A 27,682-nucleotide genomic window follows, 5' to 3' on the forward strand; every position below is an offset into this window, starting at 1 on the left:
AAGCCCATCTATGTGTCTTCCTTTCCATGCTCGTCGAACTTACAGTTGAAGGTAGGATAAGGGACGCAATCTGGTGCCAGGGCCGTAGAAGGGAGCCGCACAGGTGGTACAGGAAGAGGCGGGGCGCCCGCCTAGGGCACGGAGGCTCTGCCTCCTACATCATTTCCGTAAACAAAGAGCACTGTGGAGGAGCGAGGTCCGGGATGTGACCCCGGCTCGAGCAGCAGCGGTAGCATCGGCGGCTGCGGCTGTGGCTTCAGAGGCCCCGGGGTCTTTGCAGGGTAAAGAGAACCAGGATCCCCTTTCTCCTCAGGTATGAAGTGGAAACAAAGGCACCTCCGCAGTGTCCCGTGTAGGCCCCTTCCATCACTCTCTCTGGCCACTACTGGATTCTGGGCGGTGAAAGGTCTCCGTGACGGCTGATTGGGGAAGGGAAATAAGGTGAAGTCTAGAGAGACTCCTAGTGGTCTTTCTTGGAGGCTGTGAGTTCCTGGCTCTCAAAAGACTACAGCTGTATTCTGTGAAGGTCTTTTCTGAAAGGTTCCTTGCTGCTTGGTATACAGGAGGAATTTCGGTGTTCTTGTAGTAGTGATGTTACCTTCCCAACACGGGTAATTTTCGAGCCCTTCCCCCTCAGAATATCTTAGTTTAGACCACTCTTGGTTTATTTGCGTTGCTTTACTTCCTAGTTTTCTTTTTTTTTCTTGTATCACCAACTGTATATAAGCATCATTAAATTCAAAAACCAGTGTGTTTATGTGTAACATAAATGTATAAGATCCTTGCTTCTGAAGAACTGATATCCCATCTTCTGTGTTCAGTTATTTTTTAAACATTTTAGTTTGTGTTGCATGCCGAACCAACCCCAGAAGTTCTGTTCTGTTACTGAGAATGCTTCTTAAAGGAAAAACCGTTAACCAAGATTTAAGCAATTTGTTCTCTGCGCTTACAGACTGGGCAATACAGCCTTTCCTTTACAGCCTTTGGTTCTTTGGCAGTTTAGCTCCAGTAATGATTGTCTAGAATCAGTCGAATAAACTGAGTTCAGTGGTTTAATAACAGTGCTAGTAGCACACACACACAAAAGTTGTTTCATTAAAATTTTCAAGTAATTACTTTAGGAGTGATATCAATTTATTTGAGTCTTTTTGAATGGTCATTGTTGTTTAGTCGCTAATTTGTGTCAGAAGACTCTTTTGCGACCCCATAGACCATAGCCCACCAGGCTCCTCTGTCCATGGGATTTTCCAAGCAAGAATACTGGAGTGGGTTGCCGTTTCCTTCTCCATTGAATGGTCATAGAATGATTAAATTCAACACAGCATAGTCAAGACCTAATGCTCCTAAAGCTTTTTGCCATCCGATGAGACAAGTAACCATATAAATTTGTCATCTTATGATATATGAAACAATATAATTAGGAAGAGTTGAATTTATCCATAAGTAAAAAGGAAATGTAGAAGGATGTTTTTAGATAAGTGGCTGTTAGGAAGATAAAGCAGGTTAATAAAGCAGGTTAAAGTTAAGGGAAAGTACTGGGTAAATTCCCTTTTGGCTCAGCTGGTAAAGAATCCGCCTGCAGTGTGGGAGACCTGGGTTCGATCGCTGGGTTGGGAAGATCCCCTGGAGAAGGGAAGGGAAAGACTACCTACTCTACTATTCTGGCCTAGAGAATTACATGGGTCCTTGGGGTCACAAAGAGTCGGACATGACTGAGAAACTTTCACTTTCATATATATTCTCTCTGGAAAAACCAACTGTAATTTCATAATGTAACTTTTTTAATGAACATTCTTTGGAATTGCCTTTCTTGGAAGTATGTGAACCATGAACTTTCAGATGTTCAAGCTGGATTTAGAAAAGGCAGAGGAACCAAAGATCAAATTGCCAGCATCTGTTGGATCATCGAAAAAGCAAGAGAGTTCCAGAAAAACATCTACTTCTGCTTTATTGACTACGCCAAAGCCTTTAACTATGTCGATCACAACAAACAGTGGGAAATTTTTAAAGAGGTGGGAATATAAGACAACCTGACCTGCCTCCTGAGAAATCTGTATGCAGGTCAAGAAGCAACAGTTAGAACCGGACATGGAACAACAGACTGGTTCCAAATAGGAAAAGGAGTACATCAAGGCTGTATATTGTCACCCTGCTTATTTAACTTATATCCAAAGTACATCATGTGAAATGACAGGCTGAATGAAGCATAAGTTGGAATTAAGATTGCCGGGAGAAATATCAATAACCTCAGATATGCAGATGACACCACCCTTATGGAAGAAAGCAAAGAAAAACTGAAGAGCCTCTTGATGAAAGTGGAAGAGGAGAGTGCAAAAGTTGGCTTAAAACTCAACATTCAAAAACTAAGATCATGGTGTCCGGTCCCCTCACTTCATGGCAAATAGATGGGGAAACAATGAAAACAGTGAGAGACTGCAGCCATGAAATTAAAAGATGCTTGCTCCTTGGAAGAAAAGCTATGATCGACCTAGACAGCATATTAAAAAGCAGAGACATTACTTTGCCAACAAAAGTACGTCTAGTCAAGACTATGGTTTTTCCAGTAGTCATGAATGGATGTGAGAGTTGGACTATAAAGAAAGCTGAATACCAAAGAATTGATGCTTTTGAACTGTGGTGTTGGAGAAGACCCTTAAGAGTCCCTTGGACTGCAAGCAGATCAAACCAGTCAATCCTAAAGGAAATCAGTCCTGAACTGATGCTGAAGCTGAAACTCCAATACTTTGGCCACCTGATGCGAAGGACTAACTCATTTGAAAAGACCCTGATGCTGGGAAAGATTGAAGACAGGAGGAGAAGAGAATGACAGAGGATGAGATGGTTGGATGGCATCACTGACTTGATGGACATGAGTTTGAGCAAGCTCTGGGAGTTGGTGATGGACAGGGAAGCCTGGCGTGCTGCAGTCCATGGAGTCGCAAAGAGTTGGACACAACTGAGCAACTGAACTGAACTTTTTTTATATTGGCAAAACTAAATGTATATAATAAAATTTCATGTTTCCTTGGAAATAGAGAAAGTAAATTGAAAATAGTCATGGAACAAGTTTAACTTTACAAAACAGTTTTTGGTCAAGGAACTAGAATCAGTATTATCTCTTGGGAGAAACTGAATTTCTATGTGGTAGTTGAAATATGGTTTCTGGTTGCTAGTTAAAATGCAGGTACCTATGTCAGTTATACATCTGTTTGAATCTAGTTCTTTTTTCAAAGAATACATTTTAGAAGGGAAACCTAAAGACCACCTAATGCTTGAGTCAGGCTGAATAATTTGGTTGGTGTTTAGGTATCATACCCCTTCTATAACGATATAGGTTTTTTGAGGGCAAGGACTTTGTGTTGCTCAGTACTGTCTCACCAATGCCCAACATAGTGTCTGACATGTGGAAGAGACTAAATATTTATGGGATGAATTAGTAAAATGATGAACAAAATTTTTTGTCTAACAGGCAGTTTTGGTTAGGGTTTCTGTGTATTTAGTACAGTAAATTAAACTCAAGGATCCTTGTTCTAACTTTCTTTAATGACCTCTGAAATTCTTGATCATATTTCAGCCTGTAAAGTGGGTCTTTGAAGCCCTTTCATTTTGGCATCTTATAGCATATGTGTATAAATCTGTTGTATTTCCTTAGGTCCTAAGAAGCTGGCCTGGGTGCAATAAGGAACTTAAAACAATGGAGGAACGCAAAGTGAAGAGGAGAAGTCCTAAGTCTTTTAGTGCCCACTCTACTCAGGTTGTTAATACCAAAAAAAATGCGATTCCAGTTAGTAAAAGCACGGGGTTTTCAAATCCTGCATCCCAGTCAACTTCACAGCGACCAAAGTTAAAAAGGTGAATTCTTTTCTTTTACATTATTATAGCAAAATGCTATTAAAGTAAATACTAAATCCACTCAATCTTATAACATTTTTTTAATCTTGGTTTGACTTTTGAGGCACACACTATATGTGATTTAGAAAAAATTTTATGAAGGTTACAGTGTACAGAGATTAGAAAATGCAGAATGAATGATTGGCTTTAGGGCTCTTTGTCTTACATTAAAATATACAGAGCAAGAGAACTTGTAGACAAAGTTGATGAGCTAGCCAGAAATGGAAAAGAGGTATGTGGTGGTTGTTTTTTAAACTTAATATTTGTGCTTCAGTAGCTTTTTTTTTTAATAATGAATTCATTGTTTTAACAGAAATGATTTGTATTTATTGTAACTATTTAAACACAGGAAAAATTCAAAGAACAGAAGGACACTAAAATTCCACCACCTGGAAGTAATCATTATTAACATTTGGTGAACATCGTTTGTCTTAAGACTTGAAAGGAAACGGGGGACAAGTTTGAATGTGTTATGTATTACTGCTGCATATATGTATTTTGTAGTGTTAGATATTTGGAAAGCAAGATAATATCTTTAGAGAAAAAGCACTTCATAACCTCCATCCTTTAGATAATTATGATTAAATAAACTTCCAGTTGCAAGTTCATCATGAGAGTCAGTTAATGAAGTAACGCTGTAACACTTTGTAGCCGCTAGATTTACACAAAAGACAAGAGGGCTGTCTTGGTGATGATCTCACACTCTCTTTGAGGAAGCCAAAGAGACATAGCCAGAGACACTTGGAAAAGAACATTCCAATAAGGACTAAATGAAAAACAACAGGAGTTATAAGGGCTTCTTTTAAGTACATTGTCCAACTGGAAAGGAGTTTTCCTCCTGGAGGAGTTTAATTTCGAGTCAGATTTTGAATATGGTTATGGTTGGTGGAAAAAGAGGGCCAAGAGATTTGCAAGGAGATCACTCCTTTTTCCAAATTTTTGCATCAGTTTGTTTGTAGCTCATTGTCATTTTCTACCTGGTACTTTTATTCTTATACGCCATTCTAGAATGTAGGCTTTCTGAGGCCTGGGGCTTATGTGCCAGACAGTATTTAGAGTGGGACTTGGCACAAAGTATAATTTCAGTGGGTACTTTTTAATTGAATTATTTTAAAATAAAGTGAGACAGCATGACATGATCAAAAAACCTGAAATAGGAAGGGACAGATTTGTATTTTCTTTTTTGAGAGGGTTGTTAAATGATGAACTGATGCAAAACACTTACTTGGATAAAGCTTCCAGTTTGAAAGAAAAACAGTTTGCTACACCAAGACCTTATATTTTGTAGCAGTTTATCTCACATTTTAATGTGAGTATGAATCTCCTGGGGATCATTTTAAAATGTAGTTTCTGAATTAGTTAGTCTGGAATGGGGCTTCAGATAAGCATTTCTAGTAAGCTCACAGGTAAGAGGGATGGTACAGGTCTTGGACAGCACTAGAGTAGCAATCTAATATCATATACATATAAAATTACAAATCATGCTTTGTGAAGAACTGTTACTGACCTACTCTCAACAGCCCATGTGTTCTAAATTGATTTCAAGAGAATTAGTTTATCTTGCCACCTTCCCCCCACACCCACAGCCCACCCTATTCATCTGACCCAAATTGTAGTGAGTACAGTTGTGGGGAAGATGTCTTGACGCAACATTATGCAGAAACTAATTGAGTACTCAGTATATGTGTACTTCAGGATCTGTAGTATGTGTTGTGTTTATAAAAGTAACCCCTGTTCCCACTTAGTCTTTGAGCCTTCACACATACCACCTTTAGGAAGTTTCCTCTGCTGTCCCTAGGCTGAATGAACTGTTCTTTCTCTTTGTTCTCATATCTCAGTGTGTGTAACACCATCACTCAAGTGTTTGGGAGCCTGGGATATGCTAGACATGTATAATAAGAATCAATCTCTACTAAGGGTTCTGAAAGGGCCTTCCTGAGGAAATCACATTTAAAGGATGTGTGGGAAGTAGCCTGGCAAAGATGGCAGTGGGGGTGCGGGGAAGGATGCTAATATAGGCAGAGGATTAGCTGAAAGTAGATGAGAGAATGGATTTCTAGGAAGCAAAAGAGATTCAGAATGTCTGGAGCATTGACAGAACAAGAGAGAGTAGGATTCCTGAAGGTTATTGGACTACTGAAGGGTTTGAATTAAGTCAATTATATGATCTGATTTTACTTTTTAAAAATTGACTTGACTGCTCTGTGGGCAAGGAACGGGGACTCAGACAATACAGAGAGGCAGGGAGGCCAGTTGGGAAGCTGTTGGAATCGTTCAAATAAAGAATAGTAGCAGTGGAGAAGGAGAGAACTAGAGAGCTTATAGAGAGCTTTATGGATATAATCAACAGGACTTCATGCCTGCACATGGGAACCATAGGAAGCTAGAGGAGTCAAGGATGATAACAGATTTTAGCACTCCATCACATTATGATTGTAAGTTTATGTCTGTCTGTCTTCTTAGACTGGGCACGCTTCAGTACAATAACTGATGTCCTGTGCATGTTCATGTACTCAGTATCTGGCACCAAGTCAGCTACAGAATAGGGGCCCCATAACCACTTACTGGACAACCCATAATTCGGGGAACAACTGGGATAAAGTTTAGATGAGAAAGCGTAATGTTTCCTGAGAAATGAAATATGAAACATAGGCTAATAAGAAGACTTAATAATTCTCTTTTCAGTTATTTATTTATTTATCTTTTTGCATATAGAAAGAATTAGCATACTAGAGGAAAAGAATTTCCCCTGGAGGAGGAAATGGCAACCCACTCCAGTATTCTTGCCCGGAGAATTCCAAGGACAGAAGAGCCTGGCAGGCTACAGTCCACGGGTCACAAAGACTCGGACAGGACTGAGTGGATGAGCACGAAGATACATTACTCAAACTTTTTATATACCTTAACAGTTCTATTTTACATTTGTTTGAGATTTTCACAGCCTGTTCTGGTTTCTGCCTTGAAATGACTGGTTTTATTTAGTATTGCTTTTATCCTGATGTCTTGTTTTTATGTAAATTCCATGTAACTCACTAATTTTGCTGAATCTAGAGCAACCTGAAAAAATAGAATTATCTCTTTTTAAAGATAATCACATGCAATTAATTTTTTTATTGCATCCTTTTAACAGAGCGATGAAAGAAAAGGCCAAACCTCAGGGCGGAGAAGGCAAAGGCGCCCAGTCCACCCCAATCCAGCACTCCTTCCTCACCGATGTCTCCGACGTCCAAGAAATGGAAAGGGGCCTCCTCAGCCTTTTAAATGACTTCCACTCAGGAAAACTCCAAGCATTCGGTAATCCACAGTGTTTCTTTCCACTCTTTTTCTTCTCAAGATGTTTGCATCACATTTTCTGCATTATTTGTCATTCCTTTTTAAAGTGTCAGTTTTTTTTTTATTAAAAAGTCCAGAGGCATAAAATGCAATCATCCTAGATTTCATTTGTCATGGGATATAATTTGCCTTTTAAAATTTCAGGAGAAAAGATTTTTTTAACAAGGGCCGATTAGTTGAAACGTTAAAGTAGGATTGTTGTTGATGGATTAAGTCTCTTGAAAGTTTAACGAACAACAGGGACATTCTTTGTCAATTAAAATATTTTAGATTTAGTGTTTTCAATCTGGAAAGACTCGATCATTTTTCTTTGAAGCCTAAACTTGTTTCTTGCTCATGAGTCCTGATTTTCAAGAATTTCATGGCTGAAGTTCTAATAAGACTCTTAATTTCACTAAGATTATTATAAAATGCTGAGGTACTTAATTCTAATGGCATTTGTCAACTAGGACATGAATAGATGGTGTTAACACTCCTATATATGATATTACTATTTAAAAAAATTTTTTTCAGCTAAAAGCATTCTTTTATTTAAAAAATTTTTTCTATATAATTTTTTAATGCCTGATCATGTTTTAGATTGTTGTTGTTTTCTTGATCAGGGATTTGATTTATAATTTTACGCAGAAAATATGTAGTCATTACAATATAATTTACAAAAGAAAGAAAACTGATTTATTTTATGTACCTAGACTTTAGAAGTTTTTCCTCCAGACAGTTAGTTTAACCTATCCTAATCTTTATTAATGTTCTGGAATGCTCCCCCAGGAAATGAATGTTCCATTGAACAGATGGAACATGTTCGGGGAATGCAGGAGAAATTAGCTCGCTTGAACTTGGAGCTCTATGGGGAGTTAGAGGAACTTCCCGAGGATAAGAGAAAAGCAGCCAGTGACTCTAATTTGGAGAGGCTTCTGTCTGATGTGAGTACCATCCTCTTTTCTTTAATTCTTTTTTTAGTTAAAATTTTTGTTGAGATAAAATTCACCATTTTAACCATTTTAAAGTATAAATTCAGTGATTTTTAGTATACTCACAAAGTTGTGCAGACATCACCACATCTAATTTCAGAACATTTTCATCACCCCAGAAAGAAAGCCTATACCTCTCCATTCTCCCTTCTCCCCAACCCATAGCAAATACCAATTTATCTTCTGTCTCTATAGATTTGCCTACTCTGCACATTTCATATAAATGGAAATCATAAAATATGTGACTATATATGTCTGGATTCTTTCACTTAGTGTAACATATACTCTTTTTTTAAAAGAAATTTATTCAAAGGAAATTATATTTACATCTAAGCATATATTCTGAGATGCTGGCAAATCTAAAAGTAAAAATTTTTTGCTTCTGTACATATATAAAGGATCTTAAGATATAAAAGATAGTATCTCAAAAGATCCTGGCATGATTAATACATTTTGCATTAATTACTCAAGTGGTAGTTGCATATACATTTGGTGTTTATTGTAATTTAGTCCAGGGTCTGCATAGAACTGTGTAACTTTAGGCAATTTAATGTTTTTGTAACTCAGATTTTTCTTTCTGTAAAATAGGGATGGTTAATTCTACCTGCTACTGAAAGCTGAGTATCATGTGAAATCTTTTTGTAATCTATAAAGTTTTTAAAGATTTTGATCATTAAAATGGCAACTTTTTTCTTTTAAAAACTATCAGAGATGATTATAGTTAAGAATGGTTTTAAGAATACTTATAAAGCTTCTGTTTTTATCGTATGGTTTTAACTGTTTTCTCATATTCTTATTTCATAAATACTAAAGCTACTTTATTATTGTTTTAGTGACTTTCTCAGTCTAAAAAGTTTTGAAAAGTTCTTTCTTTAATATTTTGCTTTTTTATTTAAAGAAAGTTTAAATGAGAATTTCTTTAATGCCTGATTAACAGTTATCTATTTATCTATGATATTTATGTTATGAAAATAAAAATTAAATTTGTTGCTTTGTGTTTACAGCTAGAAGAATTGAATTCTTCCATGTATCCTTTGCTTAGTATCAACAATGAAAAGTTTACAGATTGTAATTTTTGGTGAATAGTACTAATCAAGTGAAGAAACCTACTATTATTTACTGGGACCATCTCTTTTTCCTTTTGGTTTCTAAATGGAATTTCCTAATTGTTTTGTATGTTTAAATTTGTTTTTCTATCATTTGTGCTTTGCTTATGTATTGTTCTTGGAATTTTAAAACAAAATTTTTAAATATTTTAATCAAAAGAATTAAGAATTAGCCTAGTTGCCATATATATTATTTTGAATCTTAGATTCTTAAGGTAAATGGAAGTGGGATAGCAGACATAATAGACTATACTAAATTTAATGTTAGAATTAGAGGCATTAAAAAAGTGTATTATGGGGTTAATGTAAAGGAAATCACCCAGGCACATGTAAAATATTCATGTTTTGACCTTCCAATTTAGAGCAGTTATTTCAAGAACTTTTTAAAGTGTATGTTTGAATGTAGTGATAGGCATAATATGAAGTATGTAAGAATAAAAAAAAAGATCCCGTCTATATAAAATAATTTTAGAGGTAAGGCATCTCTTTGAACCAAATAATGAGATACTGGTAAGGATACTGGTTATAGAGTCAAGAGATTTGATTTTCAAAATTTGGTTCCACATTTTGCTAATGTGAATTTTGGTAGATTGTTTCACATCTTAGAGTGTCCTCTGTTATTTGAGGTAATTGCTACATGTAATGATGTGTATATGAAAATTTCCAAACTATATGTTATAGACTATATATTTTAAAAATATTTTGCTATTATTGCTATAAAATATACTATTTCTAACTGCTAAATTATACAATAAAAACAATGAAGAAACAGGAAGATATATATAAATCCAGTAGTAGTAACTAATATGTAACCTTTATTGAATACCTATTATTTGCCAAGTATTATATGAAGCATTTTACATGCATTATCTCATTTAGTCCTACCCTTGAAAGTAGGTGGTCCTACCCTTCATTTTACAGATAAAGAAAATACAATTTTAAGAAGCCACATAAACTGTAGGGAGATGTGGATGTGAGATATCATTGTCAAGAAAGACTTTAATACAGGGGTAAGATACGAGTTAATTAGGAGGCTTTTCTCTAGGGGTAGTTCCTAGTTCTTCTTTTATATTCTTTTTATAAAAATATTTTTATCTATTTATTTGGCTGCACTGGGTCTTAGTTGCAACATGTGGGATCTAGTTTCCTGACCAGGGATTGAACCCAGGTCCTTGCATTGGAAGTGTGGAATTTTAGCCACTGGACCACCAGGGAAGTCCTTTTTATATTTGTTTTAAGCTTCATATTCTATGCTTTATATTCTTTCTTATATGCCTAAGACACATAATTCTTATCCTCTTATCTGAGTTTTTGTTAAATATTTAGACTTATTTGTCTCAGCAACTTCCTCAGTTCAACCCCCACATTTAAACAAGGCATGGTGGTAGAGTGCAAGAACATGGGCTTTGGATTGCTTGGTTTCAAATCTTGGTAAGCAACTGTAACCTTGAGCAAAGCCTGGCAACATTAGTTTCCTCATCATTAATAAATGTTCTCTCTGTAATCATACTTTCCCCTCCTAATTTTCCTCTCTGCAATCAGTTGTTGTTGTTGTTCAGTCACTAAGTCATGTCAGACTCTTTGTGATCCCATGGACTGCAGCATGCCAGGCTTCCCTGTCTTTCACTATCTCTCATAGTTTGCTCAAACTCATGTCCATTGAGTCAGTGATGCTATCCAACCTTCTTACCCTCTGTTGTCCCCTTCTCCTCCTGTCTTCAATCTCCCAGCATCAGGGTCTTTTTAATGAGTTGGCTTTTCACATCAGGTGGCCAAAGTATTGGAGCTGCAGCTTCAGCATCAGTCCTTCCAATTAATATTCAGGATTGATTTCCTTTAGGATTGACTGGTTTGATCTCCTTGCTGTCCAAGGAACTCTCAAGAGTCTTCTCCAGTACCACAATTCTTCGGTGCTCATCCTTCCTTATGGTCCAACTCTCACATCTGTACATGGCTACTAGGAAAACCATAGGTTTGACTATACAGACCTTGGTAGGCAAAATGATGGCTCTGCTTTTTAATATACTGTCTAAGGTTTATCATAGCTTTCCTTCCAAGGAACAAGTATCTTTTAATTTTATGGCTGTAGTCACTGTCCTCAGTGATTTTGCAGCCCAAGAAGGTAAAATCTATCACTCTTTCCACTTTTTCCCCATCTATTTTCCATGAAGTGAAGGGACCAGATGCCATGATCTTAGTTTTTTGGATGTTGAGTTTCAAGCCAGCTTTTTCACTCTCCTCTTTCACCCTCATCAAGAGGCTCTTTAGTTCCTCTTTGCTTTCTGCCATTGGAGTGGTATCATCTATGTATCTGAGGTTGTTGGTATTTCTCCTGGCAGTCTTGATTGCAGCTTGTGATTCATGCAGCCTGGGATTTCACATGATGTACCCTGCATATAAGTTAAATAAGCAGATCGTCTTGGACATCTGAGTGCCTTCCTGAGTACACTTGAAAATTTGGGTAACCCTGAGTCCAACTCATGAATGACAAAAACCAAAGAGAGACAACTACAGATAAAGACTCCAAATCAGTGGGCAGAATGGTACTACTTCTATCTTAAAAGTGCCTGGTCACCCCTTAGACCCAGCTGAATAGGGGAGGCAGAAGTTGGTTAGTCTTAAGTATGGGTCACCCATTAGAGATGGTTCTCAAAGTGAGGTGTGAAACAATGTTTCATTGTTACAACCTTTAGGAGCACCAGAATCAGGTGCGTTCAACTCTATTTTGGGGCATTAAATAGTGGAAGGTGGGTGCAATGCAGTGTTCTTTTTATCTTTTATATTATGTTCCAGTTGTTAAGCTGAACTTAGGACACATTTGAAAAAAAAGTACTGGGATTTAAACATCACATAGAAAAACTGGTTTCTAATCTACAGGGTATTGGGCTTTGGAAAAAAGAGAAGGAGAGAGAAGAAAATCATTTTTACATATTTCTTTTCCCCTCATATATATTATGAAAAAAATAATTAAAATATCTTCCCAAAGATTTTAGGTAATTGAAATATATCCCTGGATATCCGTGAGCAGTGTTTTCTGGAATCTATATACAGAAGAAAGAGCAGTTTATTATCTGCTGAGCAATAGATCGGTTCAGTTCAGTCGCTCAGTCGCTCAGTCGTGTCTGACTCTTTGCAACCCCATGAATCACAGCACGACAGGCCTCCCTGTCCATCACCAACTCCTGGAGTTTACCCAAACCCATGCCCATCAGTCGGTGATGCCATCCAGCCCTCTCATTCTCTGTTGTCCCCTTCTCCTCCTGCCCCCAATCCTTCCCAGTATTAGGGTCTTTTCCAGTGAGTCAACTCTTTGCACGAGGCGGCCAAAGTATTGGAGTTTCAGCTTCAACATCAGTCCTTCCAGTGAACACCCAGGACTGATCTCCTTTAGGATGGACTGGTTGGATTTTCTTGCAGTCCAAGGGACTCTCAAGAGTCTTCTCCAACACCACAGTTCAAAAAAGCATCAATTCTTCGGTGCTCAGCTTTCTTCACCGTCCAGCTCTCATATCCATACATGACTACTGGAAGAACCATAGCCTTGACTAGACGGACCTTTGTTGGCAAAGTAATGTCTCTGCTTTTAAATATGCTATCTAGGTTGGTTTCCCCATCTATTTCCTGTGAAGTGATGGGACCAGATGCCATGATCTTAGTTTTCTGAATGTTGAGCTTTAAGCCAACTTTTCACTCTCCTCTTTCACTTTCATCAAGAGGCTCTTTAGTTCTTTGCTTTCTGCCATAAGGGTGGTGTCATCTGCATATCTGAGGTTATTGATATTTCCCCTGGCAATCTTGATTCTAGCTTGTGCTTCCTCCAGCCCAGCGTTTCTCATGATGTATTCTGCATATAAGTTAAATAAGCAGGGTGACAATGTACAGCCTTGACGGACTCCTTTTCCTATTTGGAACCAGTCTGTTGTTCCATGTCCAGTTCTAACTGTTGCTTCCTGACCTGCATACAGGTTTCTCAAGAGACAGGTCAGATGGTCTGGTATTACATCTCTTGAAGAATTTTCCACAGTTTATTGTGATCCACACAGTCAAAGGCTTTGGCATAGTCAATAAAGCAGAAATAGATGTTTTTCTGGAACTCTCTTGCTTTTTTGATGATAATCAGATGTTGGCAATTTGATCTCTGGTTCCTCTGCCTTTTCTAAAACCAGCTTGAACATCTGGAAGTTCACGGTTCACATATTGCTGAAGCCTGGCTTGGAGAATTTTGAGCATTACTTTACTAGCGTGTGAGATGAGTGCAATTGTGCGGTAGTTCGAGCATTCTTTGGCATTGCCTTTCTTTGAGATTGGAATGAAAACTGACCTTTTCCAGTCCTGTGGCCACTGCTGAGTTTTCCAAATTGGCTGTCATATTGAGTGCAGCACTTTCACAGCATCGTCTTTCAGGATTTGAAATCGCTCCACTGGAATTCCATCACCTTCACTAGCTTTGTTCATAGTGATGCTTTCTAAGGCCCACTGGACTTCACATTCCAGGATGTCTGGCTCTACATGGCTGATCACATCATCGTGATTATCTGGGTCTTGAAGACCTCTTTAGTACAGTTCTTCTGTGTATTCTTGCCACCTCTTCTTAATATCCTCCTGCTTCTGTTAGGTCCATACCATTTCTGTCCATTATCGAGCCCATCTTTGCATGAAATGTTCCCTTGGTATCTCTAATTTTCTTGAAGAGGTCTCTAGTCTTTCCCATTCTGTTGTTTTCCTCTATTTCTTTGCATTGATTGCTGAGGAAGGCTTTCTTATGTCTCCTTGCTATTCTTTGGAACTCTGCATTCAAATGGGAATATCTTTCCTTTCTCCTTTGCTTTTCACTTCTCTTCTTTTCCCAGCTATTTGTAAGGCCGCCTCAGACAACCATTTTGCTTTTTTGCATTTCTTTTCCATGGGGATGGTCTTAATCCCTGTCCTGTCTCCTGTACAATGTCACGAAACTCCATCTGTAGTTCATCAGGCACTCTTTCAGATCTAGTCCCTTAAATCTATTTGTCACTTCCACTGTATAATCATAAGGGATTTGATTTAGGTCATACCTGAATGGTCTAGTGGTTTTCCCTACTTTCTTCAATTTAAGTCTGAATTTGGCAACAAGGAGTTCATGATCTGAGCCACAGTCTGCTCCCGGTCTTGTTTTTGCTGACTGTTTAGAGCTTCTCCATCTTTGGCTGCAAAGAATATAATCAATCTGATTTTGGTGTTGACCATCTGGTGATGTCCATGTGTAGAGTCTTCTCTTATGTTGTTGGAAGAGGAGCAATAGATAGGGTTGAATAATTTTTATTAGTTAGAGAGCCTAAGAAAAGGCTACAGTCCCTGACAGAACAAGTAGAAAAGTCTCTGCCTGCTAAGAGTGATGATAAGTGGTCAAACATAGCCCTGTCATCAGTGTCCCTATTTTTTTAATGTTCAAGATAATTTAAAAATCCTTTCTATGACTATAGCAGATATTGCTAATTAGTCATGGCACTGTCTGCCATTTAACTGGACAAGGACATGAAATTACTTGCCGTCTCTTAACTACAGTTAGTTGTCAGGCATTATCAGTTCTGTTTTATATTCTTTCATTCTCTACCCTCAGCACCTGATTCTATAATATATCAAATTTCTGTTCTCTAGAAACTCTAGAGTTGCACTGTTCAATATGACAACCACTAGCCAGGTATCTACTGAGCTCATGAATTGTGTCCAATATGGATTGAAAGGTGCTATAAGTATAATGTGCACACCTAATTTCAAAGATTTAGACTGAAAAGAAGAATATAAAGTATCTTAATGTTTTTATAAAGATTACTTGTGAAATGATAATTTCATAATTATTAGTATAAATATTACATTTTAAAAACTATATCTGTTGCTTTCATTATATTTCTGTTGGACAGTACTGCTGTAGACTTTAGACATTGCCACTAAAAGTTATTCTTCTTAAAACATCACTTTTATCTTGCCATTCCTGTTTCTTACCAAGTTTTTCACTGTGTCAGACTTTTTAAAGGCTCTCAATAGTTTGATCTCAACATATTTGTCCTGTTATGTTTTTCATTATTTTTCATTCCCATCAAGTTGGTTCTCTGGATGCTCAAATTCATGCTCACCTTAATGCCTTTGTTCAGGTTGTACTTTCTACCTAGAGTTATTCTGGCCTCCCCTTTCTCCTTATCAAATAACACTCAAGCTGACCACATTCATAAAGCTTTTTGTTTGTACCTCAGACTAGCATTCTGCCTCATTTCATTATCTGTTGATTCTTATATGTGTTAAATTTAAACCTTCCAACCGACCGAGAATATCTTTGAAAGCAGAGCTCATGTCTGTACATTTTTTGGAAACATCTGCTACACATGAATTGCTAGCATTTAGTTGTCAACAGGATATCCAGATCATTGAACTAGGTCTTGAAAAACAGGTGATAAGTGGATCATACAGGTGAAAGAGGAAAATGAAAGGCAGTGATTAGAAGGATAGGGAATAAACTTTGCAGGAATTCTATCCTATTTCCAGTCTTCTTGAAGAATAGTTCGGAGGATTATAGGAAAGGTTTTAGAACTATGATGTTTTTCTTTTATTTTATTCTTTTGGACTTTCAGAAAGAAATTATCTTCCCAAGGATCATAAAGTGGTGTTGTCTTCTCAAGTGAATTTTGTTAATCCAGTAAGTTTTCATATTTACCATGAAGATGATTCTTGCTGCATTAAAGTCATTTTGTGCTCTATTAGAACCAGGAACATAGTCTTGAATCAGTGACTTTTTTTTTAAGTCTTCAGATTCTAGACATAGTGAACTACTTACTGCATTTAAAGACCGTTGTACCACATCCAAGTTTCTCAGTAACAGCATAGGCACTTTCTCTTTAAACATATTTCTTTTTCTAATACCTCTCTTAGCTCTTCAATATAATTTCCAGAAATGTAAAAGAAGTACTCATTAGAGAATGAAAATGTTCTTAACTGATGAATTCAGACAAAAACTCCATTTGGCAGATGCACAAGATGTTCCAAATACTTCCACCAGCTAAAATGAAATGCAGTTGCTTTCTCGTGGTTTGAAGAAAAGCAGCACTCTTTACTTTTCCAGCTGATCCAGTAGCAGAATCATCTTCCACAATAAGGAATTAAAGTAATTAAAGTGCAAATACAGTGATTGCTTTCACATGCTGCTTTTAGTAAACTTGACTTGCCATAATTCACCTAACTGGAGGTCTAGGCCTTGTTGAAGGCTTAATCAGGAAATGTGATACAGAGCTTTTGCTGCTATGCTTAATATTGTTGCCTTATGGGTTTATACTTGAAATGCACTGTGCTAAATGTTGTTGATGGGGCTGAAGGATTTATCCTTCCTGAGCTCATCAGACTTATTCCACTGTTGATAAGTTGATGATGCACAGGCTTTTTGTGGCAGCCCAGCTTCAGTTTACGTTAGACAATCAGTACACACACCTGGTGTGTTTTCCAGTGGCCAGTGACAACAAAATGTTGAATGAATCTTTGTGAAATTTGCTATTTTTAATAAAGTGATTGTTTTAAATTAAAAACAGTCTCTCTGTTTTAGATAAATTTACAGTCTTCAGTTTGGGGATACAAGGGCTGGCTCAATCCTCAAAGGGCAAACTGTATTTAGAAAGTTGAGGTTCTGTACCTTTCATGCAAACTTTGCACCTTATGCACATTTAAATATTGATAAAATGAAAAAGAGCATGGGCTTTGATCTTACTTAGACCTTGGTTTGAGTCTCCATTCTGCCCCTTAGCTTTAGGTTCATGTGTGTTTACTCAGTTTCTGTTTTTTGTTTTTAATCTAGAAAAATGTGGTTAATAACCAGCTTGTAATGGTTGTAATGAGGAAGTAAAACATGTACATAGAAGATCGTTAGCACGATAGTTGACACCAGTAATGTTCAGCAGTCAGTAGCTTATTAATATTAACATTAGCTTTTAAATAACTTTATTGAAATAATTCATATGCCATAAAATTTGCCCTTTTTAAAGTGTATAATTCAGTGGTTTATAGTAGGTTCAGAGTTGTGCATCCATCACCACAATTTAATTCTAGAACATTTTCATCACCTCAGAAAGAAACTCATTAGCAGTCACTCCCTATCTCCCAAACCCCTCAGCCTTTGGCAACAGTAATCTACTTTCTGTTTCCATGAATTTGTCAATTCTGGACATTTTCTATCAATAGAATTATACCATACACAGCTTTTGTGACTGGCTTCTTTAAGTTCGTATAATGTTTTCAAGATTTCAAGTTTCATCCATGTTGTAGCATGTATCAGTACTTCTTTTCCTGGCCGAATCATATTGTTGTATTGATATACCACATTTTGTTTATCCACTTATAGCTCACTTGCCTTCACCTTGTAGAATAGGCCCATGCTTCTTCCACCTTGTTTCCAGGCCACAGAAACAAGCACCTAAATGGAGATGGGGAGGGCAGGGACCTACTAACAATATTTTTTTAAAATCTCAATTTCAGTAAATTTTGGCATCCTGAGTTGAAAGAATTTTGGTCAGTTTATCTAATCATCTTTTTAATCCCCTTTTAAAAATGAGAAAGTCACCAGAACATTAAATGCAACCTTGAAAACTTTTCTGTTGGGATGAGCAGATAGTGATTCCAGGGGAAAGAGCGTCCTAGGTCTGACAGAGCAAAAGGAAACTCGGTCACTTGACATGTTTTTCTTGGATGAGTCCTGAGACAGAGTAAAGAAAAAGCTGTTTCCTGTGGCTTAATGACAGAACAGTAGATTGACCTTGTTTGTTCAGTTGGTTCATTTGTCCTGTGTGTCAAGGAACTCCAAGTGGGTCTCAGGTGACAAATTTTTAGTTTATCTGATTTGTATCCTTTCACACAACTTAAACATGTTAAAAGACAGCAGGAAAAAAACGAGGTAATTGGATTAGAACAAACCTAATTAGAATAAAATTTATTTTTTATTATACACATGTTACATATTTATCTTCCCAGGTGGCGCTAGTGGTAAAGAACCGGTCTGCCAATGCAGGCGATCCTAGAGAAGCAGGAGATGCAAGAGACACAGGTTCAATCCCTGGGTCGGGAAGATCCCCTGGATAAGGAAATGGCAACCCACTCCAGTATTCTTGCCTGGAGAATTCCTTGGACAGAGGAGCCTGGTGGGCTACAGTCCATAGGGTCTCAAAGAGTCAGACACAACTGAAGCGACGTAACACACATGTTTACTGTAGAAAATTTTTACTTAAAATTGGATTTTTAAAAAATACTACCAGATCAAACCATTTAACGTTTGTTCACATACTTCCAGAGTTCTTAAACATTTATTTACAAAAATTAAAGTGAAAGAAAGTGTAGTCCCCCAGTAGTATCCCACTCTTTGTGATTCCATGGACTGTAGCCCGTCAGACTTCTCTGTCAGTGAAATTCTCCAGGGAAGAATACTGGAGTGGGTAGCCATTCCCTTCTCCCAAGGATCTTCCCGACCCAAGGATCCAACCCAAGTCTCCCATGTTGCAGGCAGATTCTTTACCATCTGAGCCATCAGGGGACTCGAAAAATTGTAAAAATTAGGTAGCACAATTCGTTTTCTAATATACCTTAAATGTTGTGAACATCTTTCCTTGGCGGTAACTGTTCATCTACATATTAAAAAAAAAAAAAAAGGCTTCACAATAAATACTTAAAGGCATTTTGACCAGAATCAATAAAAATTTATCAAGAAGGATGTTGTTTGGGCGTTGGTACCTCTTGTATAATGTGAAAATTGGCAATAGGTATTAAAATATTCGGAGGATTTGCTGAAGATTAAGAAATCCCACCGTTTGCATCGCACAGCCTTAAAGTTACTGACTTTCTTGGAGACCAAGCAAACATTGGCTTCATTATCCAAGTCTCCTGTTGGGGTTTGGCTCCTCTGGTCTGCGTCTTCAGGGGTTTCTAGGACTACAGCGACTCTTGGGAATCCTGTCACAAACTCCCTGGAGGGTTAAAAAGGAGCAAGATCGCCGACCTCGCCAGAATCCGGTGCAGCCTTGATGATGGGGGTGTAGTCCGCCTGGCTTCTCGGCCCCTAGCTGGGACAGCTGGCCACCGGGTCCCTCCAGCCTCTCAGGCTCGGCTATGGGGTGTGGATGCTGATGCTGCAGAGCTGCCTGCGGGGCGGGGCGGAGCCGTGTTGTCGGGTCTCTATGGAAACGGCTCGCTGCCGGTCGTAGCCAGCCCCTTCCCCAGGCTACGGCCCTCATCCTGCTCTCGCCCCTCCAAGCGATCCAAAGAGGAGGCAACCGCCAGGAACCGGGTCTCTCCGCCACCTGCTGGAGGTAAAGCTCTTGGCTTCCGGGCCGCACAGCTTTTGCTTGGGGCCATCGGGGCCGTTTAGTTCCCGGTGCAGCCTCGGGAAGACCTTAAGCTGCGCCCTCAAAGGGCTCCCCTTCCGTGACCTTGGGGAACCAGCGCCCAGAAGTGGCGCTTGGAAGGAATGAAACTATCCCTGCCTAGGGTCAGGTTTGAACTGGGTCGTTGCCAGTAAACTCTTAGCTTCTGCAGAGCACGCATTTGGGGTAGAGATGAAGTCACGTTCTTTAGCACTTCGGAAAACACTGATTTTCGTAGGATTCTAAACTCGCTCACAAGGACTCCCACCCCTCTTTGGCTAGTTCTCGCCCTTTTCCTCCCGCGGAGTCAGATATGTGGAGGGTGGGAGGGGTCGGGGTGGGGTAGCAAAGGAGAAAGACAAAGAACCTGCGAGTACAGTTCATGGTTAGAACTGCATAGCTCTGAAAAGTTAATATGCTAAGATTTGATGAATAGGATTATATTCGTAAATAGGTCAATAGAATCAAATCATGGTACTTGTATTTATCCTTTTAAAAGTACTTATGCTCTTATTAATAAATCTTGCCATATATCAGACCAGAATATCCAGACGTCGCATGTGTTCAAGTGCAGCTCAACCCGTGTAATTGTTTTCAAGCCCATCTTGACCTTTGTGCACCATAAGAACCTCAAAAATCGTGCTCTAAAAACCATTATTTCCATGAAAGAAATAAGGATTGAGACTTGAAAGTTTTAGAACAATAATTGGTTATTTTTCTCAAATGAATTTAAATAGTACAGTTGCTTCTTGTTATAATTTTAATGTTTACAACTTTAAACTTCTCTATCAGTGAGCAAATTCATCATTTGAATATGTCCAGTTTTGGCTCTCGGGCTTCCCCGGTGACTCAGGGGTAAAGAATCTGCCTGCAATGCAGGAGATGTAGGTTTAATCCCTGAGCTGGGAAGATCCCCTGGAGGGGAGGACATGGCAACCCACTCCAGTATTCTTGCTGGAGAATTCCACGGACAGAGGAGTCTGGCCGGCTACAGTCTATAGGGTCGAAAAGCGTAGGACACTACTGAAGCCACTGAGCAGCAGCAGTTTTGTTTCTCAAATGTGGTATTTCCTATCCCCTTCTATGCTATTGATAGGGCAGATTTCTTCAAAACATGCTGTTATTTTCATCATTTATTTGTGCATTTAATAAAAATTATATACAAGTTGACGTTCAAGTGTCTTGTTTTTACATGCCCTGCATATTGGACATTTAACTTAACTAGAATTATCTTTCATTTCTATTTTTTCATGAATCACATTCACTTTTTCTCTACACCTGTTCTTTTCTGCAGTCGTTAGAACCATACAACCCAAGAGGAGGCATATTTAAAGAGTTAAAATTTAGATAATAAATGAATCATTGTACAACTTGCAGTGTGAATTGCCAAAGTAGTCAAATGTAGGTACCTCTGTGCCAGGGAACGGTGTTTTGTTTCCAGGTTCCACTCCAAGTCAGTGTCTTGTTCTGTGGAGCAGAACCAGAGTAATTTATATTCCTCCAACTGTGTAACCAGTCACCTGTGGAAACATAGTTAAGGACAACATGGTTCTGATTTATCCCAGTGATGATTTAACTCTCTGTATGGACTGGCGATTGTCCAGCTCTCTCACCCTTTAGTCTGGCTTTGATTGTCATACGAATCACCCCCTTTTCTTTCAGTAAGCATGGAGGTACCAGTGTCAATTGTTGTTTCTCATTGATATGTCAGTTATAAAGAATAGTCAGTCACGGAATAGAAAGTATATTTCCAAATTAACCCATAGTAGTCATATATCAAATTAAAGTTACACTCACATATTAGGAAAAATCCAGTATAATCTTTAAATTTGATAACCAGTTACTGCCTGGTTGTCTGTAATCAAACTCTCAAGGTGAATGTGAGAAATATATGATCTTATGTATAGGAAAGAGACTTGCCAGCACCATGCCAGTCAGAGTAGCTATTCAAAAAATGGATAGTAAATACAGCATTTATGACATGTTTCCCTCTCCAATTTGATTTTGTTACTTATTATGTTTGTTGGATCCAGTTACACATGAGAAGAGCTACAGACTAGGATCTCCTATTTTACTCCCCCTTTCCATCAAACTTTAGATGTATAGCCCTTGTTTTACCAAGTGAGGTAAGAAGGAGTTCTCTAGTTTGTGTCACCCATGCTGGATTTTCAGTTCAGTGGAAAAAGTAGGCTGTAAGTGAAGAAGCAGCAGGACATTCCCTCTTCTAAGAGTGACACACTGCTTTGTGTAAAAACAAGAGAGATCCTAAATGATCGAGGAAGATCTTTATGATACAGTGTTTCGGCTTTTGGAGAAAGGACACTGAGAAAAGATGAAAAAATGGATGAGAATTTGATTTTGTACTCAGGTTTTGTGTCTCTCTTGGTATTAGAAGATATTGTAGCTGCCTTATTGTAAATAGCTGCCTTATTGTGTATTATAAGTCACAATATCTATTCTTGACCCCAGAGTGAATTCTCACCTCAAATAAGTATGCTTTCTTCCCGTTTGCTGATGTCATAAAAAAAAAAAAATCTGTCCTATCTACACATGAACTCGATTGTAAGCTTATTTTACCACCTAACTCACTTGACACAGTGATGGAAATTACTAATAAGATCACACAAGTGGATAAGTTGTTCCAGTTGTGATGCAATTGTCAGACCCTAATAATCAGTGAAGGAATTGGGCTTTTTCTTGGTTAGCAACTTTTCTTTCAGCTCTTGCATTTAGAAAATTGGTAGATGTGGTAGAATTACTCATTTACTCACTCAGCAAATACTTATCAAGTCCCTAACAGTTGGCTGGCTTCCCAGGTGGTGCTAGTTGTAAAGAACCCGCTTGCCAATGCAGGAGACACAAGAGACGTGGGTTCGATCCCTGGGTTGGGAAGATCCCCTGGAGTCAGAAATAGCAACCCACTCCAGTATTCTTGCCTGGAGAATTCCATGGACAGAAGAACCTGGTGGGTTACAGTCCATGGGATTGCAAAAGTCGGACATGACTGAGCAACTCACACTTTCTACCTGTTGGCAGGCACTATGTGATAGGCAGCTTCTAAAATGACTCCCTACAACCCCAGCCTCCTGGTATTTCTGCCCTTGTGAAACTCCTCCCCTCAAGTGTGGGCTAGAATTGTTTCTAATGCAGAGGTTGCCAAACTTTTTCTGTAAAGGGCCAGGTAGTAAATATTTTTAGCTCTGTGGGCCATATGGTTTCTTTCCCAATTACTCAATTCTGCTATTATACTACAAAAGCCTCCACAGCTGATATGTAAATAAATGTGATTAGCTGTCTTCCAATAAAACTATTTACAAAAATAGGCTGTGGGCCAAATACGGCCTGCTGATCATGTTTACTGACCCCTGCTCTGGCTAATCAAAAGTGATGGTATATTACTTCTGAGATTTTGTCACAGACTCCAGCTTCCATCTTGCCTGCCCTCTCTTACCCTCTCGCCTGCTTACCATTTTGTGAGCTAAGCTGTGGAAAACCCAGCTGGAAGGGGAGCCTCCAACCTACAAGGAACTCTTGTTCCAACAGTCTGTGAGGAACTGAATCTTGCTGACAGCCCTCTACCAGGGCTTGGAAGTGGCTCCTTCCACAGTTCAGCTTTGGGATGACAAAAGCTCCAGCTGACACTTGGGTTATGAGAGGTCCTGAACCAGAGAACCTAGTTAAGCCATGCTTGACCCCTAACTCATGGAAACTATGACAGAATAAACGCTTTTTTTAAAAAAAATTATTTTTATTTATTTGGTTGGTTGCACTGGGTTTTAGTTGCAGCACACAAGATCTTCACTCTAGTTGTGGCATGCAAACTCTTAGTTGGTTCATGTGAATTCTTAGTTGGGGCCTGTGGGATCTAATTCCCTGAGCAGGGATCAAACCTGGGGCCCCTGCCTTGGGATCTCAGAGTCTTAGCCACTGACCTACCAGGGAAGTCCCATAAATGCTTTTTTAATGCAACTAAGTTTTGGGACTGTTTGTTACATAGCACTAGATACCCACCATGTTATCCATATCAGATAACTTCATGATAGGCTCCTATAACAATGAACAAGGGAAATGCTACATATTATATCCTTGTCTTGGAGACTGACCATGGACATCAACATACTAAATTTCTAAAACATCCTGCAAAAAAAAAAAAGCCCACAATTTTAATTTTGTTCCATCAATCATTTCCAGGCATATTTAACCACATATCCTCTTTTTCTGGGAAATACCTATTAATATCCTATGGAGCTACTACTTGGAGAGATTTTAAATGCTAGACTGTGAAAAGAAATCATTCCATTTAAAGAAGTGGTAATTGTCAGCATGCTGTCTCTCCCTCAGTCAAATAACTAGTCAATGAAGTAAGATATTAATCTAAGAGAATGAATATAATCCTGTGGGAATTTGCATCTGAGTCTGTATCTATATCTATATATGATGTACTATATCCACATATTGAAGCCCACCAGCAGAGATAGTAACTATTCTTTCTCCAATGTTATGCTCATTTTGTAATTCAGCAAATCCCTTACCACAGAGGATAATAACAATTCTGAGAACTTGCTAAATAAAGATCCCTTATGTTGGCTCTTAGAGACATTTCACGTAACAACAGCTGGGCATCTTATGAAACTAAGGATTTGTTTTCATTTAATGTTGATTCAGAGGGAGGTATTAATTTTCCACATCGCCATGAGGTTTTTATCTGAACATTGTTGTAGTGTAGTTTGCCAAGACACATCACTGCCTTGCTTCACACATGAGACTGAGGCCCAGAGATGAAATTACCTGTGAAGCTTCAATTTTTTTCCTTTTGGCTATGCCCACATGGCACTTGGGATCTTAGTTACCAGACCAAGAATCAAACCCATGCCCCCTGCAATGGGAAGCAAGGAGTCTTAACCACTGGACCACCAGACAAGCCCCTAAAAGCTTCAGTTTGGGGGAGATCAGAGCAGGAGTCCAAATTTGGTGCTTACCATGTCATGCTGCCCTTCCTAATATGGTGCATGCCTTTCTGAGATACTCATTTTTAAAAGATGCTTCTATCTGACTGAAGTGTAATAAATGTAGAGGCACCACCAGTGTTTGTCTTATTTTCAGATTTTTCTGACTTGCCAAAAAAATTTCCTCAGCTACTCCAAGCTAAAGAAATTCACGTTGTTCCCTCTCTTCTTTGTATTTATAGCAACAGAGGTTGCTTAGAAACTTAAACATTTCTGATGCTTGAACCTCAGCTATAATTTCACTGAGAAGCAGTCATCCAATTTGTGTTTTAATGCCTTCTGTAATGGACATAATCTTCCGGGACAGCTAATGCTGCTGAAGTGGTTGTTTTCCTACTAAGACTGAGCCAAAATCCATCCCTCTGACCTCATCCATTGTTCTTAATTTTGTCTTCTGGGCACTCACAAACCATATGTAATTGATTTTATATGTAAAAAGCCTCCAGATTTTGATGTGTGTGTATCATATGAGAAAGGGGTCCAGTTGCTTTTCTCTTTTTAAAATAGATATTCTATTTTTCTATAAATGAAAAAATCTCTCCCTTCCTCTTTGATTTGTCATCTAAGAAGTGTCTGATTAACATGAGTCTATTTTGGATTTTCTTTTCTGCTCCTGTGATTAGTTGTCTGTCCCCATGCTAATACCATGTTATCGTATTACTGCAGCTTTATAAAGTCTTTTTTATATTAATTTTTTATTGAAGTATAGTTGATTTGCAATATTTTCATTTCAGGTGTATAGTATAGTGATTCAACAGTTTTACAGATTATACTTGATTAAAAGTTATTATAAGGTAATGGCTGTAATTCCCCATGCTATACAATATATCCTTTTTAAAAAAAAATAAGATATACTTGTGATGTGGTGGTGACTGTGATTTGGTCACTCAGTTGTGTCCAACTCTTGCAGCCCCATGGACTGTAGCCCCCAGGCTCCTCTGTCTATGGGATTTCCCTGCAAGATTACTGGAATGGGTAGCCATTAGCTATTTCCTTCTCTAGGGGATATTTCTGACTCAGGGATCAAACCTGCGTCTCTTGTGTTGCAGGCCGTCTCCTGCATTGCAGGCGGATTTTTTACCAACTGAGCTACCAGGGAAGCCCATAGTTGTGATACAGTTTATTTATATATATATAAATAAACTGTATATATATATATAAACTTTGCTGTACACCTGAAACTAACGTAGCTTTGTACATCAACTACAATTAATTTTTTAAAAAGCTCCACAAGGGCTTCCCTTGTGGCTCAGTCATAAATAATCTGCCTGCAATGCAGGAGACCCAGGTGTGATCCCTGGGTTGGGGAGAGCCCCTGGAGGAGGAAATAACAACCCACTCCAGTATTCTTGCCTGGAAAATTCCATGGACAGAGGAACCTGTCAGGATACAGTCCATGGGGTCACAAGAGTTGGACATGACTTAGCGACTACACCACCACCACCATTCTTTTTCAGGTTTTTTTCCACCATAGGTTATTACAAGATAGTGAATATAGTTCCTTGTGCTATACAGTAGGTCAATAGATACAGTAAGAAATACTGTATCTATTTTATATACAGTAGTGTGTGTATGTTAATCCCAAACTCCCTATTTATCCCTCCCTATTATAAGTCTTGATATATAGAAACACATCTCCTTCTCTTGGTCTTCCAGAACATCTGGACTACTTTAGTCCTTTATTTCTTGGCCATGCCACGTGGCTTATGGGATCTTAGTTCCCCAAAAAGGGATTGAACCCAGGCCCACAGTAATGAAAGTGTGGAGTCCTAACCACTGGACTGCCAGGGAATTCCCAACTTTAGTCCTTTAAACTTCAATAAATATTTTAGACTCAGCTTTTCAAGTTACACATACACACCCCCCACAATATCTCTTTGGAATTTTTTTTTTTGAGATTCCATTGAATCTGTAGATCAATTTGAATGAATTAGTTTCTTCATTTTTCTGAATCTCTAATACATGAATCAAACATATCTCTCCATTTATTTAGTTCTTTAAAAGTTGTTTTTCAGTAAAGTTTTCTAATTTTCTTTATAAAGTTGTACTTTTATTTTTTTCCTAGGAAATTAGTAGTGTTTGATATTATTCTTTTAAAACTTCTTACTTGAAATAGAAGATATAGAAAAATATGTAAGTCCTAAGGGTAAATACTCAATAAATTATGAAGTGGATTCACCTAGGGTCCCACTCCTCGATTAGTACCATCACCCCAAAATCCCTTCTCATATCCCTTCTAGTCATTCCCATCTCTTTCCTCACTAAAGATAACCACTATCCTGACTTTGAACACTACAGTGTAGAACTTCATATAAATGAGACTATAAAAATGTATTATTTTGTTCCCAGCTTTCTTTTTTAATGTCTTATGATGTGTGATTTGTGCATATTGATGTGTGTAGCAGCAGCCTGTTCATTGATCTATAGCATTTTATTGCATGAATATTTGACAATATATTTATCCATTCAACTACTGATGGATGCTTGGGTTGTTTCCAGTTTGGAGCTATCCTATGCAGCTATGAATATTCTTGTGGATATATTTGGTTTATATGTGCATGTTTTTCTGTTGAGTCATCTGTATCCATATTTTCAACTTTAGGAAATAATGCCAAACAGTTTTTCAAAGGACTTATACTAATTTACACTTTCACCAGCTATATATGAGAGTTCTGGATGTTCACCAACACTCAGCTTTGTCAGTCTGTGCTGGGTAACAAAGCATCCCCAAATCTGAAACAGGAATCATTATCTTTCACAATTCCCTGGGTACACAATTCATCTGGGTAGGTACATTTCCTCTTTTTCATGATTAATTATTTATTTTTGGTTGCACTAGGTCTTCATTGCTACTCTTGGGCTTTCTCTAGTTGCGGCAAGTGGAGGCTACTCTTCATTGTGGTGTGTGGGCTTCTCACTGTGGTGGTTTCTCTTGTTGCAGAGCACAGACTCTAGGTGCACGGCCTTCAGTAGCTGCAGCACAGGCTCAGTAGTTGTGGCTTCTGGGCCCT

General features: G+C 38.3%; 3 protein-coding genes across 5 annotated transcripts in view; 2 read left to right on the plus strand and 1 right to left on the minus strand.

The window, feature by feature from the left end:
- Positions 1-27,682, minus strand: part of NHSL1 (NHS like 1) — a 400,302-nt gene that overhangs the window by 323,640 nt on the left and 48,980 nt on the right. For both annotated transcript variants that reach the window (XM_081528899.1, XM_081528896.1), the window contains exon 3: positions 21,075-21,185. In XM_081528899.1, coding sequence (XP_081385025.1) covers positions 21,075-21,185 — 111 coding nt within the window. The remainder of the gene's footprint in view (positions 1-21,074; positions 21,186-27,682) is intronic.
- Positions 168-16,848, plus strand: CCDC28A (coiled-coil domain containing 28A). Of its 2 annotated transcripts, XM_081528918.1 has the most exons (6): positions 168-313; positions 3,653-3,852; positions 7,022-7,185; positions 7,993-8,147; positions 9,200-9,222; positions 16,278-16,848. In XM_081528918.1, the coding sequence occupies exons 2-6, from the start codon at positions 3,695-3,697 to the stop codon at positions 16,330-16,332; spliced, it is 555 nt and encodes a 184-aa protein (XP_081385044.1). In that variant the 5' UTR covers positions 168-313; positions 3,653-3,694; the 3' UTR covers positions 16,333-16,848. The 2 variants fall into 2 exon arrangements, with proteins under 2 accessions (XP_081385044.1, XP_081385045.1); XM_081528919.1 differs by lacking the exon at positions 9,200-9,222 and having other exon boundaries at positions 7,993-8,151; positions 16,246-16,848.
- The window catches only part of ECT2L (epithelial cell transforming 2 like), a 71,818-nt gene continuing 63,634 nt past the window's right edge, over positions 19,499-27,682 (plus strand). Inside the window, exon 1 of the mRNA XM_081528915.1 lies at positions 19,499-19,611. The gene's annotated coding sequence lies outside the window, so the exon portion shown is untranslated. The remainder of the gene's footprint in view (positions 19,612-27,682) is intronic.

This window comes from Giraffa tippelskirchi, chromosome 9 (genome assembly GCF_054371585.1).
Source record: "Giraffa tippelskirchi isolate mGirTip1 chromosome 9, T2T-mGirTip1v1.2.pri, whole genome shotgun sequence".
Taxonomy (NCBI): Eukaryota; Metazoa; Chordata; class Mammalia; order Artiodactyla; family Giraffidae; genus Giraffa; species Giraffa tippelskirchi.

Bases quoted from the DNA above. Each gene is read 5' to 3' on its own strand.
- CCDC28A (XM_081528918.1), top strand. From the start codon at position 3,695: ATGGAGGAACGCAAAGTGAAGAGGAGAAGTCCTAAGTCTTTTAGTGCC. The intron at 3,853-7,021 runs GTGAATTCTTTT...TCCTTTTAACAG, and splicing joins CAGCGACCAAAGTTAAAAAG to AGCGATGAAAGAAAAGGCCA. The intron at 7,186-7,992 runs GTAATCCACAGT...ATGCTCCCCCAG, and splicing joins AGGAAAACTCCAAGCATTCG to GAAATGAATGTTCCATTGAA.